The 25906-nt window shown below is 41.4% G+C and overlaps 1 protein-coding gene across 1 annotated transcript in view; it reads right to left on the reverse strand.

Annotated features, from left to right (window-relative positions):
* ERC1 (ELKS/RAB6-interacting/CAST family member 1) overlaps positions 1 to 25906 on the reverse strand; it is a 534404-nt gene that overhangs the window by 76842 nt on the left and 431656 nt on the right. The window contains exon 17 of the mRNA XM_054718763.1: positions 10282 to 10380. Coding sequence (XP_054574738.1) covers positions 10282 to 10380 — 99 coding nt within the window. The remainder of the gene's footprint in view (positions 1 to 10281; positions 10381 to 25906) is intronic.

Here is a 25906-nt window from a genome sequence, read left to right on the forward strand (position 1 = left end):
ATGTGAAATCCATTTATGATAAAAACTCTTAACAAAGCGGGTATAGAGGGAAAATGCTTCAACATAATAAAGATAAGCCCACAGCGAACAAGTGTGAAAAGTTGAAAGTTTTCCCAGCTCAGATCAGGAACAAGAGAAGTATGCCCACTCTTGCCACTTTTATTTAACACTAGAGGTCCGGTGCACAAAAGTTCGTGCACTTGGTTGGGGATCGGGCCTAAGCTGGCAGTCAGACATCCCTCTGGCAGCCCTGGAGCCCTCGCAGCTGTCAGTCTGGCTTGTGGCTGAGTGGAGCTCCCCTTGTGGGAGCTCACTGACCACCAGGGGGCAGCTCCTGCGTTGAGCGTCTGCCCCATGGTGGTTAGTGCGTATCATAGTGATCAGTTGTTCTGCTGTTAGGGTCCATTTGTATATTACCCTTTTATTATATCGGATAGTATTAGCCATGCCAGAGGAATTAGTCAAGAAAAAGAAATAAAAGGTATCCAACTTGGAAAGAAAGAGGTAAAAATGTCACTATTTGCAGATGACATATTACATATAGAAAATCCTAAAGACTTCATTAAAAATCCATTAGAATAAGCAAATTCAGTAATGTTGTAGGACACAAAATCAATACACAAACATCTGTTGCATTTCTATACATTAATAATGAACTATTAACAACAAGTGAAGAAAACAATCCCATTTAAAATTACATCAAAATGAATAAAATACCTAGAAAAAAATTTAACCAAGGAAGTGAAAGACTTATATATTGACAACTACTAGTCATTAATAAAAGAAATTGAAAGACATACAAAAATGGAAAGATATTTTGTGCTTACAGATTGGAAAAGTTAATATTGTTAAAATGTGCATACAATCCAGAGCAATCTATAGATCCAATGCAATCCTATCAAAATTCTAATGGCATTTTCCCCAGAAATAGAACAAAACCCCCCGTACAATTTGTATGGAACCATAAAAGACCCCAAATAGCCAAAGTAATCTTGAGAAAAAGAACTGAGTCACCAGCATGATGTTCCCTGATTTTAAACTATATTATAAAACTATAGTAATTAAAAATATACACTGAGTGGCCAGATTATTATGATCTCTGAACACATAATAATCTGGTCACTCTGTGTGTGTGTGTGTGTGTGTGTGTGTGTGTGTGTGTGTGTGTGTGTATTAGAAGCCCGGTGCATGAATTTGTGCATGGGTGGGGTCCAGCCAGCCTGGCCAGGGGGAGGGGACATGGGCGGTTGGCCGGCCTGCCTGCTGGTCGAACTCCTGGTTGAGGGGACAATTTGCCTTTTATTATATAGGATATACACTGAGTGGCCAGATTATTATGATCTCTGAACGCATAATAATCTGGCCACTCAATGTATAGTACTGGCATAAAAACAGACACACAGATTAATGAAATAGAATAGAGAGCCCAGAAATAACCACAAACATATAAGGTCAATTCTGACAAAGAAACCAAGAATGTATAACGTGGAAAGAGTCTCTTTAATAAATGGTGTTGAGAACACTGGAGAGCCACAAGCAAAATAATGAATCTGGACCATTATCTTATACCATACACAAAATAATAACTTAAAATACATTAAAGGCTTGAATGTAACACATGAAATCTTAAAATTCCTAAAAAACCAAACAAAATAAAAATCACCACAGGTAGTAAGCTCTTTGACATAGCAGTAATTTTTGGATTTGATGTTAAAAACAAAGACAACAGCCTTAGCTGGTTTACTCAGTGGTTAGAGCACTGGCCTGCAGAAGAGGGGGTTGTGGGTTTGATTCCTGGTCGGTCAAAGGCACATGCCTCGGTTGCAGGCTCAAATCCCCGGCCTGGATTGGGGTGCATGCAGGAGGCAACCGATCCATATGCCTCTCTCACATTGATGTTTCTCTCTCCCCCGTCCCTACACTCCTTCCACTTTCTCTAAAAATCAATGGAAAATATTCTTGGGTGAGATTAAAATACAAACAACAACAAAAAACCCCCACCAAAGGCAACATAAGCAAAAACAAAGTGAGACTACAACAAACTAAAACGCTTTTGAGCAGCAAATGAAAAATCAACAAAATAACAAGGTAACCTACTGAATGGAAAAACATATTTGCAAATAAATATCTGATAAGGGTTCATATCCCAAATATATTAAAAACTCATACAATTCACTAGCTAAAGAAACAAACTACTTGATTTAAAAACAGGCAGAAGATCTGAATAGACACTTTTTAAAAAATATATTTTTATTGATTTCAGAGAGGAAAGGAGAGGGAGAGAGATAGAAATATCAACGATGAGAGAGAATCATTGACTGGCTGCCTCCTGCATGCCCCACTGGGGATTAATTCATTTGGTTGCTTCCAGTAAGCACCTAGACCATGGATCGAACCTGCAACCCATGCATGTGCCCTGATCAGGAATTGAACCGTGACCTCCTGGTTCATAGGTTGATGTTCAACCACTGAGCTATGCTGGCCAGGCTGAAGAGACATTTTTCAAAGAAGACATAGAGATGGCTAACAGGTACATGAAAAGATGTTCTCCATCACTAATCATCAGGGAAATGCAAATCAAAACCACACTGAGGAGTCACCTCACCCCTGTTAGAATGGCTATTATCAACCAGACTAGAAATAAAAGTGTTGGAGAGGATGTGGAGAAAAAATCCACTGTTTGTGGAAATGTAAACTGGTGCAGTCACTATAGAAATCAGTATGGAAGTTCCTCAAAAAATCAAAACTAGAACTACTATATGATCCAGGAATTCCACTTGTGAGTATTTATTTGTAGAAAATGAAAACACTAAATAAAAAAGATAGCCTTGGCTGGTGTGGCTCAGTTGGTTGGAGCATTGTCCCATACACTGAAAGGCGGAGGGTCTGATTCCCAGTCAGGGTACATACCTAGGTTGCGGGTTCGATTCATGGTCAAGGTGCTTACTGGAAGCAACCAAATGATGTTTCTCTCTCTCCCTCCCCCTTCCTCTCTCTCTCTCTTTCTCTCTCGAATCAATATATATATATATATATATATATATATATATATATATATATATATGAAGGCATTTAAAAAAAGGAATATTAATTGTGGAGGGAGTAGAAACTTCTGGAAAATCATGAAAAGCAGAAATAAGTGAGGATTTTAAATTTAAGTTTGGGATGGAGAAAAGAAGGGGGGGAGCATAACAGACAGAAAGTTGTCTACTTCGGACAAAGAGGAAACTAAAAATATTTCTGTGGGAAGTGTACAGGAAATGCTATTAGATTGGAGATTATTTGGTGCAAAAACAGTTTAAATCCAAAGTTTCAAATTAAGAAACTCTCGCCCAATTCTCCTATTTAATGGAATGAGAGAGGCAAGAGGAAGAAAAAGAGAAAGTAAGAAGAGAGAAGGGAGGGAGCAGAAGGAAGCAGGAAGGGCTTCATGCTATCTATAGTCAGTGCGTGTCTACGGGTTGAAGACATCAATAAGTAACATTAATCAAGAAACCATGATCTGTAAAGGCACTGTTTTAAAGGCTTTATATTAGCTCATCTAATCACCCAACAATCCCTGAAGTAGGTATATTATTCTTCCCATTTTACCAATAAATAAAGTTAGGTAATCTGGTCCTGAAGCCCACATTCAGATCAGGACCCTGAAACATCCGAATGAGATGAGAAGGCAATCAACTCAGAACACTGATTCAGACAATGTCCAAGGGAAGCTGATTGCTCTTTTAATCTTCTGTAAAGCTCAACATGTATCTGTTCTTGTGAGCCACTCACATTTGTAGTTTTTCTATTTGAATTATGCGCACTTTATATTAAAATAGAAGTGTGGGTGGGTACATAACCATGCAATGAATGAAAGGACATTGACACTCTATGTTTTAGCTGGCCAGTTTGAGTACTAGTCCCTGCATATCATTTTCTCATTTTTAGTGCCTTCCTTCAAGTTGGTTCCTATCTAAAATTATTTTTCTTTTCCCTTCCATTCACCCAAACTTTCTCTAATCTCCAAGATCCACTTCCTATCCCTTCCTAATCTCTGAAGTTCCAAATTCCTCACTAGATTCCTAAGTAGTTGCATTTATTTTTAAAAAAATCAGTAAATCAAAAGAATGAGGTACCATCTCACACCTGTCAGAATGGCTATCAACAGATCAACAAACGACAAGTGCTAGCGAGGATGCGGAGAAAAAGGAACCCTCCTGCACTGCTGGTGGGAATGCAGACTGCTGCAGCCACTGTGAAGAACAGTATGGAGTTTCCTCAAAACACTAAAAATGGAACTCCCATTTGACCCAGTGATGCCACTTCTAGGAATATATCCCAAGAAACTAGAAACACCAATCAGAAAGGATGTATGCACCCCTATGTTCATAGCGGCACAATTCACCATAGCTAAGATTTGGAAACAGCCTAAGTGCCCATCAGCAGATGAGTGGATTAAAAAACTGTGGTACATCTACACTATGGAATACTATGCTGCAGTAAAAAAGAAGGAATTCTTACCATTTGCAACAGCATGGGTGGTACTGAAGAGCATTATGGTAGGTGAAATAAGCCAGTCAGAGAAAGATAAATATCACATGATCTCACTCATTTATGGAATATAATGAACAACATAAACTGATGAACAAAAACAGATCCAGAGACAGAGAAGCATTGATCAGACCGTCAAACCTCAGAGGGAAGGTAGAGGAGGGTGGGGGAAGAGATCAACCAAAGGACTTGTATGCATGCATATACGCCTAACCAATGGACACAGACAACAGGGGGGTGAGGGCATGAGCGGGGGCGGGGAGTGGGGGGGATAAGGACACATATGTAATACATTAATCAATAAAGAAATTTAAAAAAATAAAATAAAAATAAAAGGTCAAATTATTCCTTGCCTATTGTGTCAAAAACTAGTCCTGGTATTGGTCCAAATGATTTAAACCATTGGTCTAATAAACAATTTGGACCGTACTGGTAAAATATTCTAATTCACCACCCCATTCAATTGTACAAGATGACTTAACACTTCCCTTCTACAGATATATTCTCTAGAGACTTAAGAGACTACCATTGTAGTACTAATGCAATAGGATAATTTCAGGATGTTTTAATTTGATAAGGACAATCCAATTAGGACAGACAAAAAAAGGAAATGCCCAAAGAAAAAGAGGCAGTTGTTTTAAAACACTTGTCGTGAAAGCTTGTATTAACATTTACATAACCTCTAATTAAAAAAGAAATGTTTCAAAACATACTGGTCCAACTCTTGTTTTGGGATGCTATAGTGCTGAGCTAATAGCAATGCAACACACTTCCAGATTTTAGTCAGTGGAATAGTCTTATACCAAAACCAACTGCCAAGTCCCTGGGCAGGTACCTCCTTCATTTGTGTGGTCTGGCACCAGTGTACACAGTCTCCATAAGATGAAGCCCAGAAAGAGCTACTATGCTTCAGGTTCCTCTTTATGGCTATAAACTACAGGTTATGAGAAGAAAAGTTTCTACCTGAAGGATGTTAAATTAGGAGATAGGAAAGATTTCTGAATTATTCTCAACCCCCTTTTATTTAGCATAACATTACAGGAGCCAGATTCTATCACTTAACCTTTTGCACTCGGATGTCGAGTGTGACTCCATATGGTTAGCATTAGAATAAAGGAATTGAGAAAAAAGCAAGCGAGTGCAAAGGGTTAATTATGACTTTCTTTTAAATTCTCGACATTTCTCAACAGGTCTTTTGCTTCTAGACATTTTGCCCTTCTCCCCTTTCAAAACTTCTTGTAGCAGAAATGCTGATATTAAAGCTAACAGCTAATTAAGTCTATGCTCTTGTTTTCAATGTAAACTTTACTGTTTCTTATCTGAATTTCATGAATTCAGAAGTTAATTCTCTATATATTTAACAAGAGCTTGCTCTCTAGTAGGCATTGTTCTAGATGATGGGAATACAAAAGCAAACACCTCTAAGTCCCTGTCCTCATGGGACGTACATTCTTTTGTAAGGGAAAAACAAGAAAGAAGAAAACTCCATTCAATTCAAATTAATCTCCTATATGTTGGAGAATTTTTTCCCTTGGAAAAACACCTTGAATTTTATAAAGGAATGACCTATAAAAGAAATTTAGTCACTGAAACTTTCTTTGAAAGAATGTGCTGTCAAGCAACCCTCCTAAGACACATAGAATGAACCAAGTATTACCTCAAGCTAGAAAAAGTGAGAGTCCTTCTCTCCCCTCAGCCTATAGAAAATCCATGTGAAATGTTTTTATATTAAGTTTCATAAGGTAAATCACTAATTTCAAAAATAAATAATTTTGTTAAGAAAATCTGTTCTCATATACAGCCATACCACCCTGAATGTGCCCGATCTCATCTGATCTGGGAAGCTAAGCAGGGTTGGCCTGGTTAGTAGTTGGTTGGGAGAAAATATGTTCTCTGTAGAATTAGTAAAGAAATAGGTGAAGGAAACTAGATTGCCAAGTCAAGACTTCTGCAGGGCGCGCACTCACGCACTTCTTTAGGTACAACCTTATATTTATAGCTCATTTTAGAAAATTTGAAATACCATATCGTAGAAACACCAGCTATGGCCTACTAATTACAACTGCAATGTGTTAAACCAATGACAATTAATATTTTGATGAAGTAAGATCAATAGTGCATAATTAAAAAAACAAAATCGGTAGCATTTGAACTCCGATTAAGAGTTATTCTACTATAGGAAAAGAGAAAGGAAAAGGGAGACTTCAGGAACAAATCTATTTGAAGGTTTGTTCATTTTTCAGTCTTCTGGTAAAGGTACCTATGGGCCTTGTTTCCTATAACACTAACATTTTCTTCTGATTGGCTAGAAAAGGGTGTGCAACTAAAATATAATCCTGTCTATGTTCATGTATATGGAGGAGGTGCTTCCTGCTAAGGCAGGCCAAGAAGTTTGTATATTCTGTTAAAATAGAGTAGGCAGGTTCACTTAGAGGAGACTGGTGAACTACATCCAGTGAATCCAGGGAGTGCAAGATCACCAATATATGTGAACTTATTAATCATAATAATAATTATTTTTTCCTATCAGATTGCTTTATTTATTTATTTTTTTTGCATTTTAATTTCTTTATTGATTGAGGTATTAGGATTTCCTTAGTCAAACCTCCAGGGTATGGCCCCACATGCTTCATGATGACAAATAACTACCCCTGTACGATGTAGACGAGGTAAAGAGAATTAGCACACTGGTTTCTAAGCTTTAGCTTTGTCTGGCATGCAACCTTCAAACCCAAAGAGCTTTTTGGTTGGTATTGTGATTTCACCTTCTTTCAGGATGAAGTCATTTGAAAAGTTTCCCATCTTCACAGTATATGCCTTATTCCCCAACTTACCTCATCATCCTTCTTGGCTGTTTGCTAGTGAGAGGTCTACACATGTCCCCATCATTTTGAGAAGTATAACTCCAAGACATAGACTTTTCAAGGAGAACCAACTCCAAAAGAGTGAGATCACTAATAAGCATGGGCAGTGAATCCAGGGAGTGCAAGACCACCAATATGTGTGAACTTATTAATCATAATTATTATTTTTCCTAAGAAAAGGATTTCCTTAGTCAAACCTCCAGGGCATCAGATCAAAGGGAGATACTGCTACAGCTGGAATATGTTTTCCAGCCAAATGGCTCAGAAAGGAGAATCTAGACAGTGTCCTGGCAACTGTTTGACCCAGCAGCAATCCATAACAGACAGGAAAAGAATTCTTTAGACTAACTTGTTAAAAAGGCTTTCTTTACTTCTCCTTATTTTTAAGGACAGTTTGAGAGTGATATCAAAATGCTAGGGGATATTGTTGGCAGGCACTCTATAAGAATTACTGACCCTGAGAATTCAGAGCATCTATATATATAAAAGCCTAAGCAACCGTTCTACCATTCGACCAGTAGCCAAGACGTGCACTGACCACCAGGGGGCAGTTGCTCAACGCACAGGCATGGAAACATGGAACAGACTGATGAATCTCAGAGGGAAGGGGGATGGGTGGAGGGTGGGAAGAGATTAACCAGAGATCTTTTATGCATACTAGAGGCCTGGTGCACGGATTCGTGCACTGGTGGGGTCCCTCGGCCTGGCCTGCAGGGATTGGGCCAAAACCGGTTGGGTCCCTTGGCCTCGCCTGTGCGGATCAGGCTGAAACCAGCAGTCCAACATCCCCCGAGGGGTCTCAGATTTCGAGAGGGCGCAGGCCAGGCTGAGGGACCCCACTGGTGCAAGAATCCGTGCACCGGGCCTCTAGTTCTTCTATAAATAGAAACAAAAGGTTGTGGTTCACAGTACAGATTGCTTAAAAAAAAAAAGACTATATATTTATATTTAATTATCACAAAAATGTATATCCCCAATCTACTGGCAGAGTACTTGGTCAATTTTCTATTTCCAATTTGATGTAAGTCTCTATAAACCTTACCAGGACACTGTAAAATCACTCAGATAGAATACTTTATTAATAAAATCACAACAGGAGAAATTTAGTTATATGCCCTGGAAGTTTTCCCAAAATGTATTTAAAAATTATAAAAGTGACTATTAACACACAAGAAAAAAAAATCCACAAAACCCAAACCCCATTATGCCAGAAGCATAGCAAGACACACAGGAATTGTGAAATGAGAAACCAGAAGGCACACCAAACGATTTTATGAATTACAGAGAAACATGATGTGAGAATGATTGTGCAAAAAACAATGAAAGCAAACAAACGAACAAACAAAAAACATTTCTATAGTTAAGGAAAGCCGTTTCTCACCGTTCTGAACAAAATGGCTGAACTAAGATCATCTGATTGGCTATGCCCATATACCCTCCTCCTCATCCTATGGGGAGAGAGATGACGAAGGGAACAATGCCCCAGAGCAGCATGGGAATGAAAAAGAGTTGGTTAGTATTTAAAACAAAGACATAAGCATAAGTAGTAGAAGAAAATGGACTCTAATTTCTTGACTCTTTTTTGGTTTGTTGTTACACTTCTATGCTTCCTACATTTCGAAGATGTTATCTCCATTCCAGGGCTTGACTGGGCAAGATTATCAAGTTGGAGACTTTTCTTTATTATTTGCCTTTTCTTCAACCTTTCTCCATTTTTGTTTGCCTCCCACTACTCCCAGGCATCCAATTACTTTTGTATTTATTATCAAAACCTGTTTCAAGGAAAGGATCTAATACTCATCTTATATACACTGGCACACATTTAATCCCAGGTGTCCAGGAGCAGGCGGAGAAAGCATGACTTCTTGGCAAAACAAGACTGCTAACCTCAGGCAGACAACTCTCCATTTTGCCTACATTAAAGATAGACTTGCCTAAAATATAAGGCTCGACTCAACTGGTTTAGTAAATGTCATCTACCTTCTGAATCTTAGAAAAAAAATGCAATTTGGATATTATTGCTGCTTTCATCTGCAATATTTCTTCTTCTTCTCCTAAGATAACACCATGGCCATTGTTTAGTAGAGATGTTTAGTAGGGAAGTTTCATTTGACTTTTTGATCATATGGATATAATTATTTAACTATTATTTTACTCCCCCCTCAGCTATTATTTTTAGATTGTGATGGAGATGTTGAAATCTGATTTTTGGCAATGCGACATGAGGTAATCTGTTCACCACTCTCCCTCCATCCATCATTTTCAAGATCTTGGGAGAGTTCCATTTTTTCAAAAAACTATTATATAGAGTTGAATATGGTTCCCTTCAGACTCATCAATGCCTCTTTTGCATTGATGAGAAGTGGAAGGCAACAATTTCCTTTGAAAATGACATATACTGGAGGGATCCACCAAGGTGAGGGAGTGAAGAAACTGTTTCAATCTTCATATTTAATAGATGATGAGCAGAGTCTTTAAAATTTGCAGTTAAAGAATAGCTACCTTTGCACTGAGTTGTGACTCTTTGAGCTCACAAGACTCTTATTTTTCTAATAAGGCATTATTTCTTTAGTAAGAAAAGCAGGACAGTTAAAAATTAGTATGCGCCTTTGAGAAGATTAAGTTTTTTTTCTCAACCCAATTTAAGGATTCTTTGTGTTCAAATTTTTTTTACTACCTCCTCTTAATATATTCAGAATCATCCATTATCTTCCTGTACAGAAATTGAATCTGTGTTTTTAAAAAAATGATGGAATTTTCAAAAACTGATTATTTTTATTTTTCTAACTTATATCTTAGAATCTGTAGCACAACAGTACAAAATACATAAAAATAGAAGCATATCAATTTTTTTTTTTTATAAAACATTCAAGAGCAGACTTACCTGGTCTGGGGAGGGTTTATGATTGGTTTGATTGGAATGAGAGGATTTGAAGTAGTCGTCCTCATAGTTGTCGGCCATTAGCTTCATTCGATTTTGTGTCTAAGAAGAAATGATTCATAAGGTTACATTTAGATAAAAATTCTATGACACTAAAGTAACAAAGGCCTTAAGAATGTCATAAGAAAGGATAAAACTAATCCTGTCTGAAATAAAATAAACAGGATTTCTGAGGATACTAGAGGCCCAGTGCATGAATTCGTGCATGGGTGGGGTGGTCTGGCCAGTCCAGCCCCAATCAGGGTGGATCAGGGCCAGGCCTGTCGGGAGGAGGAGACGGTGGGAGGGTGGCTGGCTAGCCCACCACAATCAGGGCTTGATCAGGGATGGGCTGGCTGAGGGCAGGGGCAGAGGGCAATTGGCCCACGGGCCCCACCCTCAATTGGGGGCCAGGCCAGCGATGGGGAGGGGCTGTGGGCGGTGGGCCGGCTGGCCCCGCCCCTGAATGGGGTGTAGGGAGCCCATCGGGGGTGGGGCCAGGCAGGAAGAGGGGCTGCAGAAGGTTGGCCAGCTGGCCCCGCCCCCTATGGGGGTATGGGGGGCAATCAGGGGTGGTGCCAGCCAGGGGGAGGGGCTGTGGGCCGATCCTGTGGGGTGGGCTGATCAGGGGCAGGGTTGGCTTGGCGGAAGGGCCACAGGGGGGATTTGACCAGCCGCCCCGCCCTCGATTGGGGTGGGAGAGGCCGATCATGGGCGGAGCCGGCTGGGGGAGGGGCCTCGGGAGGTTGGCCAGGCAGCCCCACCCCCAGATTGGGCGGGATCGCTGGCCACAGTGGGCGTCATAGCAACTGGTTGTTCCGGCGTTATGGTCGCTGGCTTTTTATATATATAGATGAGGGAGGTTTCGGCACAGCTATGGACTGCATTGTATACCGCCCCCCCCCCCAAATTCACACTGGTGCTCTATCCCCTAATGTCACTGTATATGAAGACAGAGTCTTTAGAAGGTATTAGAGATTAAATGAGGTCACAGGAGTGAGGCTCTAATTGGACAGGATTGTGGCCCTGTAAAATGAAAGATACCCCTTCCCCCCACACTGCCGTTTTCTCTCTGCCATGTGAGGACACAGTAAGAATGTGGCTTTTTCAGCCAGGAAGAGAGCTCTCATCAGAAACGAAATCAGCTGGCACCTTGATCTTGGACTTCCCAGCCTCCAGAATTGTGAGAAAATAAATCCTGTGTGTAAGCCACCAACTCTATTGTATTTTGTTATGGCAGTCTGAGCAAACTAAGAGAAGGTCCTAAATTGGTACAGGATTTTTTCTTTTCTTTTTTGGGGGGTGGGGGAGGTAATCTCCTCACCCATAATCTATAGGATAATATAGGCTTAAAATAAAGCCTATATTATCCTATAGATAAGATAGGACTCTGTAATTCTATTTTTCACTTCATGATATACAGACCCATCTTTCCATCTATCTATATATACACTGAGTGGCCAGATTATTATGATCTCTGAACGCATAATAATCTGGCCATTCAGTGTGTGTGTGTATATATATATACACACACACATATACAGTGAAATATTTAAATCACATGTATTAGCAAGTTTATTTCTAGTGCCTTTAAAACTTCAGCTTATAACAATACTTTATTAGTGCAATATATATTACTGTTTGATTTTATGTATAGTGTACCTTGAATTTCTGAATTATATATATATATATATATTAGAGGCCCAGTGTACAAAATTCATGCATGGGGGGGAGGTGTCCCTCAGCCCAGCCTGCACCCTCTCCAATCTGGGACCCCTCAAGGGATGTAAGACTGCCCGTTTAGGCCCGATCCCGGTAGGATCGGGCCTAAACGGGCAGTCAGACATCCCTCTCACAATCCAGGACTGCTGGCTCCCAACTGCTTGCCTGCCTGCCTGCCTGATTGACCCTAACCGCTTCTGCCTGCCAGCCTGATCACCCCCTAACCACTCCCCGGCCAGCCTGATCAATGCCTAACTGCTCCCCTGCCAGCCTGATTGCCCCTAACTGTCCTCCCCTGCCGGCCCGGTCAACCCTAACTGCCCTCCCCTGCAGGCCTGGGTCCCCCCCAACTGCCCTTCCTTGCAGGCATGGTCGCCCCCAACTTCCCTCCTCTGCCGGCCTGGTCACCCGTAACTGCCCTCCCCTGCAGGCTTGATCGCCCCCAACTGCCCTCCCTTGCAGGCCTGGTCCCTCCCAACTGCCCTCCCCTGCTGGCCTGATCATCCACAACTGCCCTCCCTTGCAGGCCTGGTCCCTCCCAAAGCCCTCCCCTGCAGGCCATCTTGTGGTGGCCATCTTGTGTGTTGGAGTGATGGTCAATTTGCATATTACTCTTTTATTAGATAGGATAGAAGCCTGGTACACGGGTAGGGGCCAGCTGGTTTGCCCTGAAGGGTGTCCTGGATCAGGGTGGGGATTCCCTTGGGGCATGGGGCGGCATGGGCGAGGGGCCTGTGGTGGTCTGCAGGTGGGCCATGCCCCCCGGAGACCCAAGAGGAGGCCCTGGTATCTGAGATTTATTTATCTTCTATCATTGAAACTTTGTAGCCTTGAGCAGAGACCAAGGCAGGCCAGGGTGTGAGGAAAGCTTGGCTTCCTCCATTGCCAGGGAAACCCAAGCCTCCTGCTCGCTCCGTGGCCACAGACATCTTGGTGGGTGTGGCTTGTGGGTGTAGTGGAGTGGTGGTTAATTTGCATATTACTCTTTTATTAGATAGGAGGCCTGGTACATGAATTCGTGCATGGGTGGGGTCCAGCCAGTCTGGCCAGGGGGAGGGGACATGGGCGGCTGGCCGGCCTGCCTCCTGGTCAAACTCCTGGTCGAGGGGACAATTTGCATATTAGCCTTTTATTATATAGGATATACACTGAGTGGCCAGATTATTATGCGTTCAGAGATCATAATAATCTGGCCACTCAGTGTATAAAAGCCTAAGCGACCACTATGACCAGATGACTGGCTGGTAGCTATGACACACACTGACCACCAGGGGGCAGATGCTCAATGCAGAAGCTGCCCCATGGTAGTCAGTGTGCTCCCACAGCCAACCTCCTGCAGCTGGCCAATCTCCTGTGTCCCCTCCCCCCGGCCAGCCCCAAATGCCGGCCAGGCCAAGGGACCCCACCCATGCACAAATTCATGCACTGGGCCTCTAGTGTTATTATAAGAACTATTTATCCTTCTAAACAACTATTTCATTTTGAGAATCCTATATAATAAAAGGCTAATATGCAATCAACCAAACGGTGGAACAACCAGTCGCTATGATACACACTGACCACCAGGGGGCAGTTGCTCAATGCAGGAGCTGCCCGCTGGTGGTCAGTGCGCTCCCACAGGGAGAGTGCAACTCAGCCAGAAGCTCTGAGCTGGGCTCACGGCTGGCGAGTGCAGCAGCGGTGCTGGGAGCCTCTCCTGCCTCTGCAGCAGCGCTAAGGATGTCTGACTGCCAGCTTAGGCCCGCTCCTAAGCCAGCAGTCGGACATCCCCCGAGGGCTCCCGGACTGTGAGAGGGCACAGGCTGGGCTGAGGGACCCCTACGAGTACACAAATTTCGTGCACCAGGCCTCTAGTGTTATATAATATACAGACCATAAATACTAGGAAAAGTTATCATTATCTGTAATGAAATGATTATGTACCTAGAAAATCCTAGACAATGAATTGAAAAACCTTTCTTACCTATTACAACTTACAATAAAGTTCAGTAAGGTGATCAGACAGAAGCTACACATATAACATTCAATATCTTTTCTTTAAACCATCAATAATTCAGGCTTTAAAATAAGTCAAAGATTTTGAAATCCTCTTCTTTGACCCTAGACTAGAAGATAATTATTACCATTGCTGTTTCTTTTCAATGTTTACCATAAAGGAAACAATTCTATGTGATTGGTTACTTTAAGCCCTGAATACATGAATTTATGTATAATTAGTATTATACATAATTAATATTTTATATATATACTAGAGGCCCAGTGCACGAATTCGTGCACCGGTGGGGTCCGGCAGGCCTGGCCCCCATCTGTGGATCAGGGCCAGGCCTGTTGGGAAGAGGAGACAGCGGGAGGTTGGCTGGCCAGCCAGCCCTGATCAGGCCCCGATCAGGGATGGGCCAGCTGGGATGGGGGCCGTGGGCGATTGGCCGGCAGACCCCGCCCCTGATTGGGGTGCGGGGGCAATTGGGGTGGGGCGGGCTGTGGGGCGGGGCTATGGGCCAGCCGGCCCCACCCCCAAATGGAATGGGGGGACTGATTGGGGGTCAGTGGCTGGGGAAGGGGCCATGGGATGTTGGCCAGCTGCCCTGCCCTCGGTGGAGTGGGAGAGGCTGATCAGGGGTGGGGCCGGTCAGGGAGAGGGGCTGTGGACCAATTGGGGTGGTGGGGAGCCATCGGGGGTGGGGCCGGCTGGGGGGAGGGGCCATGGGAGATGGGGTGGGAGAGGCCGAACCAGGGCAGGGCCAGCTGGTGGGAGGGGCTGTGGGAGGTTGGCCGGCTGATCTCACCCCCGCATCAGGCCAGTTCGCTGGCTGCAGTGGGCATCATAGCAACCTTTCGTTCTAGTTGTTACGGCGTTACCGTCACTGGCTTTTTATATATATAGTGTTTATATATATAGAAATGTTATGTATATGTAACATTTTAGAAAATTCACTTTGCAGAGCAAGCAATTCAGAAATACAAGGTACACTATACATAAAATCAAACAGTAATATATATTGCACTAATAAAATATTGTTATAAACTGAAGTTTTAAAGGCACTAGAAATAAACTTGCTAATACATATGATTTAAATATTTCACTGTAGATAATATGAAAAATAAATCACGTGTATCCCTTTAATCAGTGATAATCACTGTTAATATTGGTGTATTCATTCAGACTCTTCTGATGAACATAAAAAGTGGCATGCTGTTCTGATTAATTATATTTCTGCTACAATACGGCATTTTTAAAAATTAAGATATCTTACAGTATATTTTGATATCTGGTAGCATGGTGTCCTTCCCCTCCACTAATTCTGATTTAAATTTGATTGGATAGTTTCTTTACTAGAAGAATTAAAAAAATTTTGTCTAGTTCCATATAGAGATTTTTCTTTGGTATTTTTTCATGTAATGATGCCTGGGTCTGAATTCGAGTTCTATCTCTTACCAGCTATCTAAGCTTGAGCAAACTACTTAAATGCTTTGAACTTAAGTTTTCTCATCTTTAAAATGAGAATAACAATATTTTCTCCCCATAAGACTGTTGTGGGGATTGACCTAAAGCAGTCTGGCAAAATATCAACGCCCAATACCTTTTAGCTATCACCATCATTATAAACACTAGAGGCCCGGTGCACGAAATTCGTGCATGGGGGTGTGTGTCCCTCAGCCCAGCCTACACCCTCTCCAATCTGGGACCCCACGAGGGATGTCCGACTGCCCGGTAGGATCAGGCCTAAATAGGCAGTCGGACATCCCTCTCACAATCCAGGACTGCTGGCTCCCAACTGCTTGCCTGCCTGCCTGCCTGCCTGATTTCCCCTAACCACTTCTGCCTGCCAGCCTGATCACCCCCTAACCACTCCCCTGCCAGCCTGACTGATGCCTAACTACTCCCCTGCCAGCCTATTTGCCTCTAACTGCCCTCCCTGCAGGCCTGGTCACCCCTAACTGCCTTCCCCTGCAGGCCTGAGTCCCCCCCAACTGCCATTCCCTGCAGGCCCGGTCACCCCCAACTGCCCTCCCTTGAAGGCCTGGTCCCTCCCAACTGCCCTCCCCTGCTGGCCTGATCGCCCACAACTGCCCTCCTTTGCAGGCCTGGTCCCTCCCAACTCCCCTCCCCTGCTGGCCATCTTGTGGTGGCCATCTTGTGTCCACATGGGGGCAGCCATCTTGTGTATTGGAGTAACAGTCAATTTGCATATTACTCTTTTATTAGATAGGATAGAGGCCTGGTGCACGAGTGGGGGCCGGCTGGTTTGCCCTGAGGGTGTCCCGGGTGGGGGTTCCCTTGAGGCATGGGGTGGCCTGTGGGAGGGGCCTGTGGTTGTTTGCAGGCCGGCCACGCCCCCCGGTGACCCAAGTGGAGGCCCTGGTATCTGGGATTTATTTATCTTCTATAATTGAAACTTTGTAGCCTTGAGCAGAGGCCACGGCCGGCCAGGAAGCTTGGCTTCCTCCATCGCCAGGGGCAACCCAAGCCTCCTGCTCTCTCCAGCTCTGTGGCCACCACCATTTTTGTTGGAATTTATTTATCTTCTATAATTGAAACTTTGTAGCCTTGAGCAGATGCCAGGGCTGGCCAGAGCGGGCGGGAAGCTTGGCTTCCTCCATTGCCGGGGAAACCCAAGCCTCCTGCTTGCTCCGTGGCTGCAGCCATCTTCGTTGGGTTAATTTTCATACTCGCTCCTGATTGGCTGGTGGGCATGGTTTGTGTGCGTAGCGGAGGTATGGTCAATTTGCAGGTTTCTCTTTTATTAGTGTAGATTTTTTATGTCATTAAATATTACTCTAAAATCTAATTTTAACTAGCTGCAGAGTATTCAATTGAATGAATGTTTGAGTCCCATGTTATTGGGCATTTAGTTCTTCATATTTTCACCTAACAATATATACACATTTCTAAGCCAGTTCCTCCCTTCATTATAAAATGAAAGCAAAGAAAATATATATCAAGAATTATCTGTGATATCAAACTTATACTCTCGAGATAACTTACAGTGACACTGAAAATATGCAGGATAATTTTCTTATGTCATGTGGTATTGTGATGACAAATGGAAAGTCTTATGCAAAGCAGCTTGGAAAAGGAGGAAGGAGAGAGGACAGGGCAAAGCAGTGTAACCAGAAAGTGAGCAAAACATCTGCACATCATTCATTTAGTTAGGGACTTTTCCATGTTGACTTTAATAAGTATGTGCAGCAAAAGTATACTTGCCTAGTTATTTTCTTAGAACATTATGCACCTAATCTTTAATATCTGATTTCTAGTGTAAGTTAAAAAACTTAAAAGAACTAATAAAGCACACACAAATCCACCTTCAAGGCAGAATGTATTTCAAGTATTTCATAGGAATGAGTATGAAAGCCTCCCAAAGGAACTGATCACATTAGACAGATAAGATCAAAGATCACTCATCTGATCCATGTAAGTGAATGAAGAAATAATCATAAGAACTTCTCCATTTCTAAAATACATAAAGATCATCAAAGTTTAGTGTTCCTAGGTCTAGTATTCAGAAATTTGGTGTGAAGCCTGTTCTCTGCATAGACATGAGCACTAAATATCTGATGGCTCACAGAGCATTAGGTATTATACAGATTGTGTAAATGACTCCGCTCTGAAGGAGCTCATGTACCACCCTCTTCTTAAGATAAGGCCAACAAAACAAGGAAAAGGAGTAATTCCTTCATGTTTTACTGACACAAAAGGTACTTTATATCCAAATATTTTCCTTCTTGAACCATGCCCTGTGCATATGCAGATAGTGGAACTCCCCTTGGTCAAATGACATAAAAAATGATTGTCTGAAGGAAGAAAAAAAAGAGAGAGAGAAATAACTTGCGGAGATCAACTTCTTTAGTTGTAAATGCATATCTGTGTATATAGGTGCACATATCCTACCAGAGAAAAAGGAGTTCACTGTTTTATCTGTTAATCTTTTCTTCTAAGACTAAGATGCCAATGCCCAACCAAGGTGTTACAGAAACTATATTTCACAGAAAAATACTTAGTTAAGCTGAGAAACAGTACATGTTAGTATTGAAAGAAAAGGTTTGGATTCTGATCAGTTATCTAGTTGTTCACTAATCTTTGCTTTTCAGTTTGTGATAGTGCTATTAACCTACCTAAATAAGTTTTAGGAATAATTATACTTAGAAATACTCTGAGATCTTTTGAAAAACACACCATAAATACATGTTAACCTTAATAATTTGAATTACTTCCAATTATAATAATACCTAAGAAAATATTAAAATTATATCCACATACATTTGTTAAACCTTGGAATAAATTTATTCTAGTGAATTTTAATTAAGCTTTAATTTGTTACATTGGTATTTGACATACAAAATGAAAAAAAGCATAATCCCTATTAATTTCAGTTATATGAACCAGATTGTATTAGTTATAAATTTAACAAAATCTCAAATGACCTTTATTTAAAACTTTATTTCATAAAAAAAAACACATTAACTTTTTGAGTTGTTTCACATGTTTGTCATTTTATACATACTTGACTGAAGATTACCTATCTAGCTTAGAAAGTTCCTTTCCCATTGGTTAAACAATGGAAGCCTTGGGAAGAGCTCATGAGAAGCAGTGCACTAGGAATGGGACAGCAACAAGATTAGAAAAAAATAACTGTGCTAAATTTAGCTCAACAGCTGTCACAGCAGATTACCTCTTCATCCCATTTTATTACCTCAACTGGAGTGTTAGGTCTACAATAGAAAAATGTGTCTTCTACTGATTTCGTTTTGATTTTAAATAAATCAGTTTGGTAGTTAAATTTTGGTCCTGATTAGTATTTTTAGTTTACTGATGAAATCGTGAAACTTATTATTCTGCAAACACTTTTATTATGCACCAAGCAAAATGAAACCATCTTAGCTGCAGCAACCCAAAAGCTGACCAATTCTCCCCATAATTGCCATGTTATTTTTTAAAACTTAATTATTATTATTTTGAATATTTTGTATATTTGCATAGTATAAGAGTCTAGGCAGTAAAAGTAAATCAACCTCCTAATCTTGACAGTTCCATTACAAGGGGCTTACCACAGTTACCACTTTCTTGCATGTATTTCCAAAGATTTCCTGACGTTGCATGGTTCTATAAGTGTACACACAACAAATATTAGCATATTCTAGTCACGATTCTATACTATTTTTTCACCTAACTACTTCTTGAACAGTCTTCCATATAAGTAAATAAATGGCTGCCTCATTCTCTTTGCTAATGCACATTTAGGTTATTTCTAATATTTTACTGTTAACAAACGATGCTATAAGAGTAATCTTGTACTGACAAATATAAATAGTCAAAACTAAGTAAAATTATGTTATATATCACTCTTTTTCTAAATAATAGCTTTTCCCTAATATGAAAAGCCTAAATTTGTTTGGAGTTGTTATAAAGTCCAGGTCCCTAAGACACACCTGGTTCCACAGAATGGTAGAGGGGTATGAATGAAAAGAATATCCATATGTCTAGTGGACTTGTACTTAATTGAAATAAAAAACAATGAACAATCCTATCTAATAAAAGAGTAATATGCAAATTGACCATCACTCCAACATACAAGATGGCCACCCCCCTGTGGTCAAAGATGGCTGCCCCCATGTGGACACAAGATGGCCACCACAAGATGACCAACAGGGGAGGGCAGTTGTGGGAGATCAGGCCAGCAGGGGAGGGCAGTTGCGGGGGATCCAGGCCAGCAGGGGAGGGCAGTTGGGAGGAACCAGGCCGGCAGGGGAGGGCAGTTGGGGGAGACCAGGCCGGCTGGGGAGGGCAGTTGAGGGGGGGACCAGGCCAGCAGGGGAGGGCAGTTAGGGTTGACCAGGCCAGCAAGGGAGGTTAGTTGGGGGAGGACCAGGCCTGCAGGGGAGGACAGTTAGGGGCAATCAGGCCAGCAGGGGAGGGCAGTTTGGGGTGACCAGGCCTGCAGGGGAGGGCAGTTAGGGGCGACCAGGTCGGCAGAGGAGGGCAGTTAGGGGCAATCAGGCTGGCAGGGGAGCAGTGAGGCATTGATCAGGCTGGCCGGGGAGTGGTTAGGGGGTGATCAGGCTGGCAGGCAGAAGCGGTTAGGGTCAATCAGGCAGGCAGGCAGGCAGGCAGGCAGTTGGGAGCCAGCAGTCCTGGATTGTGAGAGGGATGTCTGACTGCCCGGTGGGATAGGGCCTAAACAGGCAGTTGAACATCCCTCGAGGGGGTCCCAGATTGGAGAGGGTGCAGGCTGGGCTGAGGGACACCCCCCCACCCGTGCACGAATTTCATGCACCAGGCCTCTAGTGATGGCATAAAATGTATATAGCTGTTAGAAAACTTACATTATATATGGAAAGGTCAAATATATTCAAATATAGTATGTGTACTTTAGTATTCCTGAGGCTAAATAAATAATGACACAAGTGTATATTAACTTCTCATCATCGACAAAACATCTAAGAGTTTCTAGTAGTTGCAGGCTCGGTTTACCAGTGTATAAAAGGTTCCTTAATCCTTCAATGGAGACCTAAAGCAACACCAGATTAATTCACTATTAAAATTATTATACCTGTGCAAATAAGAATATGACAGAGGTAGTTTGTGAGGCTCCTTAGGAATAAGGTGTTCTTCTAAATTGTTCTATTATTTCCTTTACCTGGTTTCTTTTTATCAGTGTCACATATTCATAATGAAGAGACACACTGAGCAGCATACATCAAAAATATCACCATTTAGGGAGCACTGTGAATCCCTCTTTACTTCCCCAGGTCTTCTTACCATTCCAGGTATAACTCTGCACCTGTTCAGGTACTTTGTTTGTATAAGGTTAGGATTAAGGATCGGGTTAGGGTGAGGGTTAGGGCTGAGGTAGGTAAAGGTTTATAGTTAGGTTTGAAGTTGGGTATAAGGTTTTAGTTAGGGCTAAGGTTGTGGTTAGATGTAGTGTTAGAGTGAAGGTTAGTGTTAGGGTTAAGGTTATGGTTAAGGTTATTGTTAAATTTAGGGTTAAGGTGATGGAGAAATTAGGTTTAGGATTGATGTTAGTTTTAAGATTAGGGTAGGGGTTGAGATTACCATGAGGTTTAGAGTTAGAATTGAGGTTAGGGACAAGATTGAGGTTATAGTTAGTGTCCACCTGGTAGTTCTTATCTCCATGAATGTAGTCATTATTTACTGAGTTGCTCAATCTAAAAATCTCAAAATCATTCTTGACTTCTACTTTTCCACTAATATCTACATCCAGTCAAGCCACAGAGTCCTACTGAGTCTGTTTCCAAATAACATTTAGCCTTATTTCTAACATTATTTTTTGTAACTTACATGCATTTTTTTCCATCACAATTTTTTCCCCTGACTTCTGGTGAATGGATCAACAAAATTTTTATTGAATCTTTTCCTTACTTTGAAGTTTTATCTTCTATTTCTATTACATTACTGTTTACATGTAATATTTAGCATGTATAAGTTGACAAATCCAAAGTTATCAGATACCTGCAACAGTCACAGACCACAAAAGCCTGTGTCCTCTAGCCAAAGAAGTCTGGAAAGGAAAAAGGCAGTCTAGCAAGATAGCAAAATTTTAGGTAATAATCATTCTACTCCAAAGACCCCAGAAAAACTGGCCCCACTACCACAATGGCAGCAAAGGTGAGCTGAGACTTCTCCTGTCACAACTTCTCCTGTCCCCAGGGAAGGGCATCAGAGGAAGCCAAGGAGGAAGACAGGGCTTTCACCCCCCAGTTGGCAGAAACAAAGCCTCCCCTTCACAGTGCCAGTGGATCAAGGGTGGATAGAGGGGTGGGTCCTCCCCTGGGAAATGTCAGAGGAAGCCACAGAGAGTCAGGACTTCTACCTTTACACAGCAGTAAGGAGGCCACCCCGAACTCTCCACCCCATGGTGTTTGCAGAGGTATTCCTGCCCCTCGCTGGCAGGGATACATCAGTGGAGATCTAGTGGGAATAGAAACTCACACCTCTGCCTAGGAGTAACAGGGAGCCCCACACCTTGGGTGTCAACAGAGGCCAAGTGGGGAACCTGAACCTCTACCTCCATTGGTAGAAGAGGAAGATGAAGCAGCATCTTCCTCTTCCCCATACTGGAGTGAGAAAGAAAACCAACTAAAACAGAAAGTTTAAAGAAGATCCAGAGTTGTATAGTACAATACCCACAATGTTTAGGTTTCAGTTAAAAAAAAAAAAAATGACTCATCATAGTAAGAACCAGGAAAATCTCAAACTGAAAGAAAAAAGACAACTATGGTTAAAGGCACAGCAGGAAATGAAAACATTCTTTTTGCCAGTAGGGAGGTACCTGGGAAACAGCTGATTAGCTATTAAAGCTGTACTGTACTGGGTCAGAAAAAGCCAAAAGGTATGTTCTAGCTGCTTCCTTCCCTATCATGTGGGCCCCCCTCCACCATCAAGCCTTCTTTCACCCCCTTCCCATTCCTGGATGGGTTTAGGAAGTGGAGGGCTGAGTGTGTCTGAGGAGGAACCTCAATTCATATCAGCAGCTTCTAGAAAACACCTAGGTTAGGAGAGCCTATCTCCTAACAGTCTGTTTCTGTAGCGAGCTGACCATGGTTAATCCACAACTGGGTTCATCTAATTATCCAAAACTAATGTCTGACCATAGTTTTATTTTGGTGGTAAACTTCTACTTCCTAGAGAACCAACAATAGTTCTGGACTTCCTAAGTATGTTCAGGTGGGTACTTTGACTTTCTTGTTTTCAGGTTAAGAAAAATTCCTTCTTTGTCACACATGCAGCTCCTTCCCATTTAGATTAATTATAACAATAAATATTAATTTTACCAACTCATTGATTTATTGTATAACTGGAGGCCCGATGCAGGAAATTCGTGCAAGAGTAGGCCTTCCTTCCCCCAGCTGCTGGCACCGGCTTCCCTCTGGCACCCGAGACCCAGGCTTTCCTCTGGCCGCTGGCAGGCACCAGGGACCTAGGCTTCCCTCGAAGCATCAGCTTCGTCCGGAAGGTCCTCTGGAAGGATGTCTGGTCTAATTAGCATACTATGCTTTTATTATTATAGATTGATTTTTAAAAATTCTTAATTTATGTCACTGGAGATTATACTGTCCTAGAAATATATAGAAATTTGATACCTGTGACTTTGGTGACATATCTAAGATATAGGGTAGCTGAGTAGATAAGAAAACATGACCCACATATCTGCTGTCTACAGAAAACCCACCTCAGAACAAAGGACTCACACAGACTGATGGAGAAGGGATGGAAAAAGGTTTTTCAGGAGAATGGAAATGAAAAAAAAAAAAAAGCTGGGGTAGCGATACTTATATCTGACAAATTAGACCTCAAAGTGAAGGCCATAACAAGAGATAAGGAAGGCCACTTCATAATACTAAAGGGAGCAATTATACAAGATTTACCTCTGATAAACATATATGCACCCAATACAGGAGCACCCAAATACATAAAAAAACTTCTGGAGGATATCAAGGGAGAGATATACAGCAATACAGTCATAGTAGGGGACTTTAATACCCCACTAACACCACTGGACAAATCCTCTAAACGAAAAATCAGCAAAGAAACATCAATACTAAATGACTGCCGAGATCAGATGGAATTAATTGACATCTACAGAACATTTTACCCCAAAGCCACAGAATATACATTATTCTCAAGTGCACATGGGTCTTTTTCAAAGACAGACCACATATTGGGACACAGACAAAGTCTCTTCAAATTCAAGAAGATAGAAATCATATCAAGCATCTTCTCAAATCACAATGCCATAAAACTAGAAATCAACTACAATAAAAAAAAAATCAAACACCTGGGGGCTAAATAACATGCTACTAAACAATGATTGAGTTACCAAAGAGATCAAAGAAGAAATAAAAAGCATCATGGCAACAAATGACAATGAAAACACAACAATCCAAAATCTACAGGACACAGTGAAAGCAGTCTTGAGAGGGAAATTCATAGCACTACAGGCCTATCTCAAAAAACAAGAAAAAATGGTAGAGTTAGAAAGAGAGCAATAAGAAAAGCCCAGAGTAAGCAGAAGGAAGGAAATAATAAAGATCAGAGCAGAGATAAACAACATAGAGAAAAAAAAAACCCACAAAAAACAAAAAACAAAATATCAACAAAATCAAGAACTGGTTCTTTGAAAGGATAAACAAGATTGATGAACCTTTAGCCAGGCTCACCAAGAAGCAGAGAGAGGACCCAAATAAACAAAATCAGAAATGAAAGAGATGAAGTAACAACTGATCCCACAGAAATACAAATGATTATGAAAAAATACTATGAACAACTCTATTCCAACAAAATGGACAACCTAGATGAAATGGATATATTCTTAGAAAAATACAAGTTCCCAAAACTCAATTAAGAAGAATCAAAAAACCTGAATAGGCCAATAACTACCGAAGAAATTGAAGCAGTGATCAAAAATCTTCCAGCAAACAAAAGCCCTGGTCTGGATGGCTTTACAGGGGAGTTCTACCAAGCATTCAAAGAAGAACTAAAACCATCCTCCTCAGACTATTCCAAAAAACTCAAGAGAAAGGCACACTCCAAGCTCTTTCTATGAAGCCAGCATTACCCTAATCCCAAAACCAGATAAAGATACCACAAAAAAAGAGAACTACAGGCCAATATCCTTGATGAAGGATATCATCAAGGAGGCAATCCTCAACAAAATTCCAGCAAATCAGATTCAGCATTACATTAGAAAGATCATACACCATGACCAAGTAGGATTTATTCCAGGGATGCAAAGATGGTACAATATCCACAAATCAATAAATGTGATGCATTACATAAACAAATTGATGCCAAAACCAGTTTGGCTCTGTGGATTGAGCATCGGTCTGTGGACTGAAAGGTCCCAGGTTCGATTCCGGTCAAGGGCATGTACATTGGTTGCGGGCAAATCCCCGGTAGGGGGCGTGCAGGAGGCAGCTGGTCGATGTTTCTCTCTCATCGATGTTTCTAGCTTTCTATCCCTCTCCCTTCCTCTCTGTAAAAAATCAATAAAATATATTTAAAAAAACAAAACAAATTGAGAGACAAGAATCACATAATCATATCAATTGATGCAGAAAAAGCATGACAAAATCCAACACCCTTTCTTGATAAAAACTCTCAGCAAAGTGGGAATAGAGGGATTATACCTCAACATAAGAGCCTTATATGACAAACCTACAGCCAACATCATACTCAATAGGAAAAACTAAAACATTTCCCCTAAGAACAGGAACAAGACAGGGATGCCCACTATCACCACTCCTGTTTGATATAGTACTGGAAGTGCTAGCCATAGCGATCAGATAAGAAGAAATAAAAGGCATCCAAATTGGAAAAAGAAGAAGTAAAACTCTCCTTGTTTTCAGATGACATGATACTATACATAGAAAACCCCAAAGACACCATCAAAAAACTACTAGACCTAATAAAAGAATTTGGCAATGCAACAGGATACAAAATTAACACCCAGAAATCTATAGCCTTTTTATACACCAATAATGAACTCACAGAAAGAGAAACGAAAAAAACAACAATTTCATTTACCATTGCACAAAAAAACCCAAAGATACCTAGGAATATACTTAACTAAGCACTCAGAAAACTTCAGGACATTGAAAAAAAGAGATAGAGGAAGATATAAATAAATGGAAGAACAGACCATGTTCATGGATTGGTAGAATCAACATCATTAAAATGTCCATACTACCCAAAGCAATCTACAGATTCAATGCACTCCCCATTAAAACACCAATGGCATATTTCAAAGATCTAGAACAAACTCTCAAAAATTCATCTGGAATAAAAAAAGACCTGGAATAGCTGCAGCAATCCTGAGAAAGAAGAACAAAGTAGGTGGGATCA

Source organism: Eptesicus fuscus, chromosome 7 (assembly GCF_027574615.1).
Source record: "Eptesicus fuscus isolate TK198812 chromosome 7, DD_ASM_mEF_20220401, whole genome shotgun sequence".
Lineage (NCBI taxonomy): Eukaryota > Metazoa > Chordata > Mammalia > Chiroptera > Vespertilionidae > Eptesicus > Eptesicus fuscus.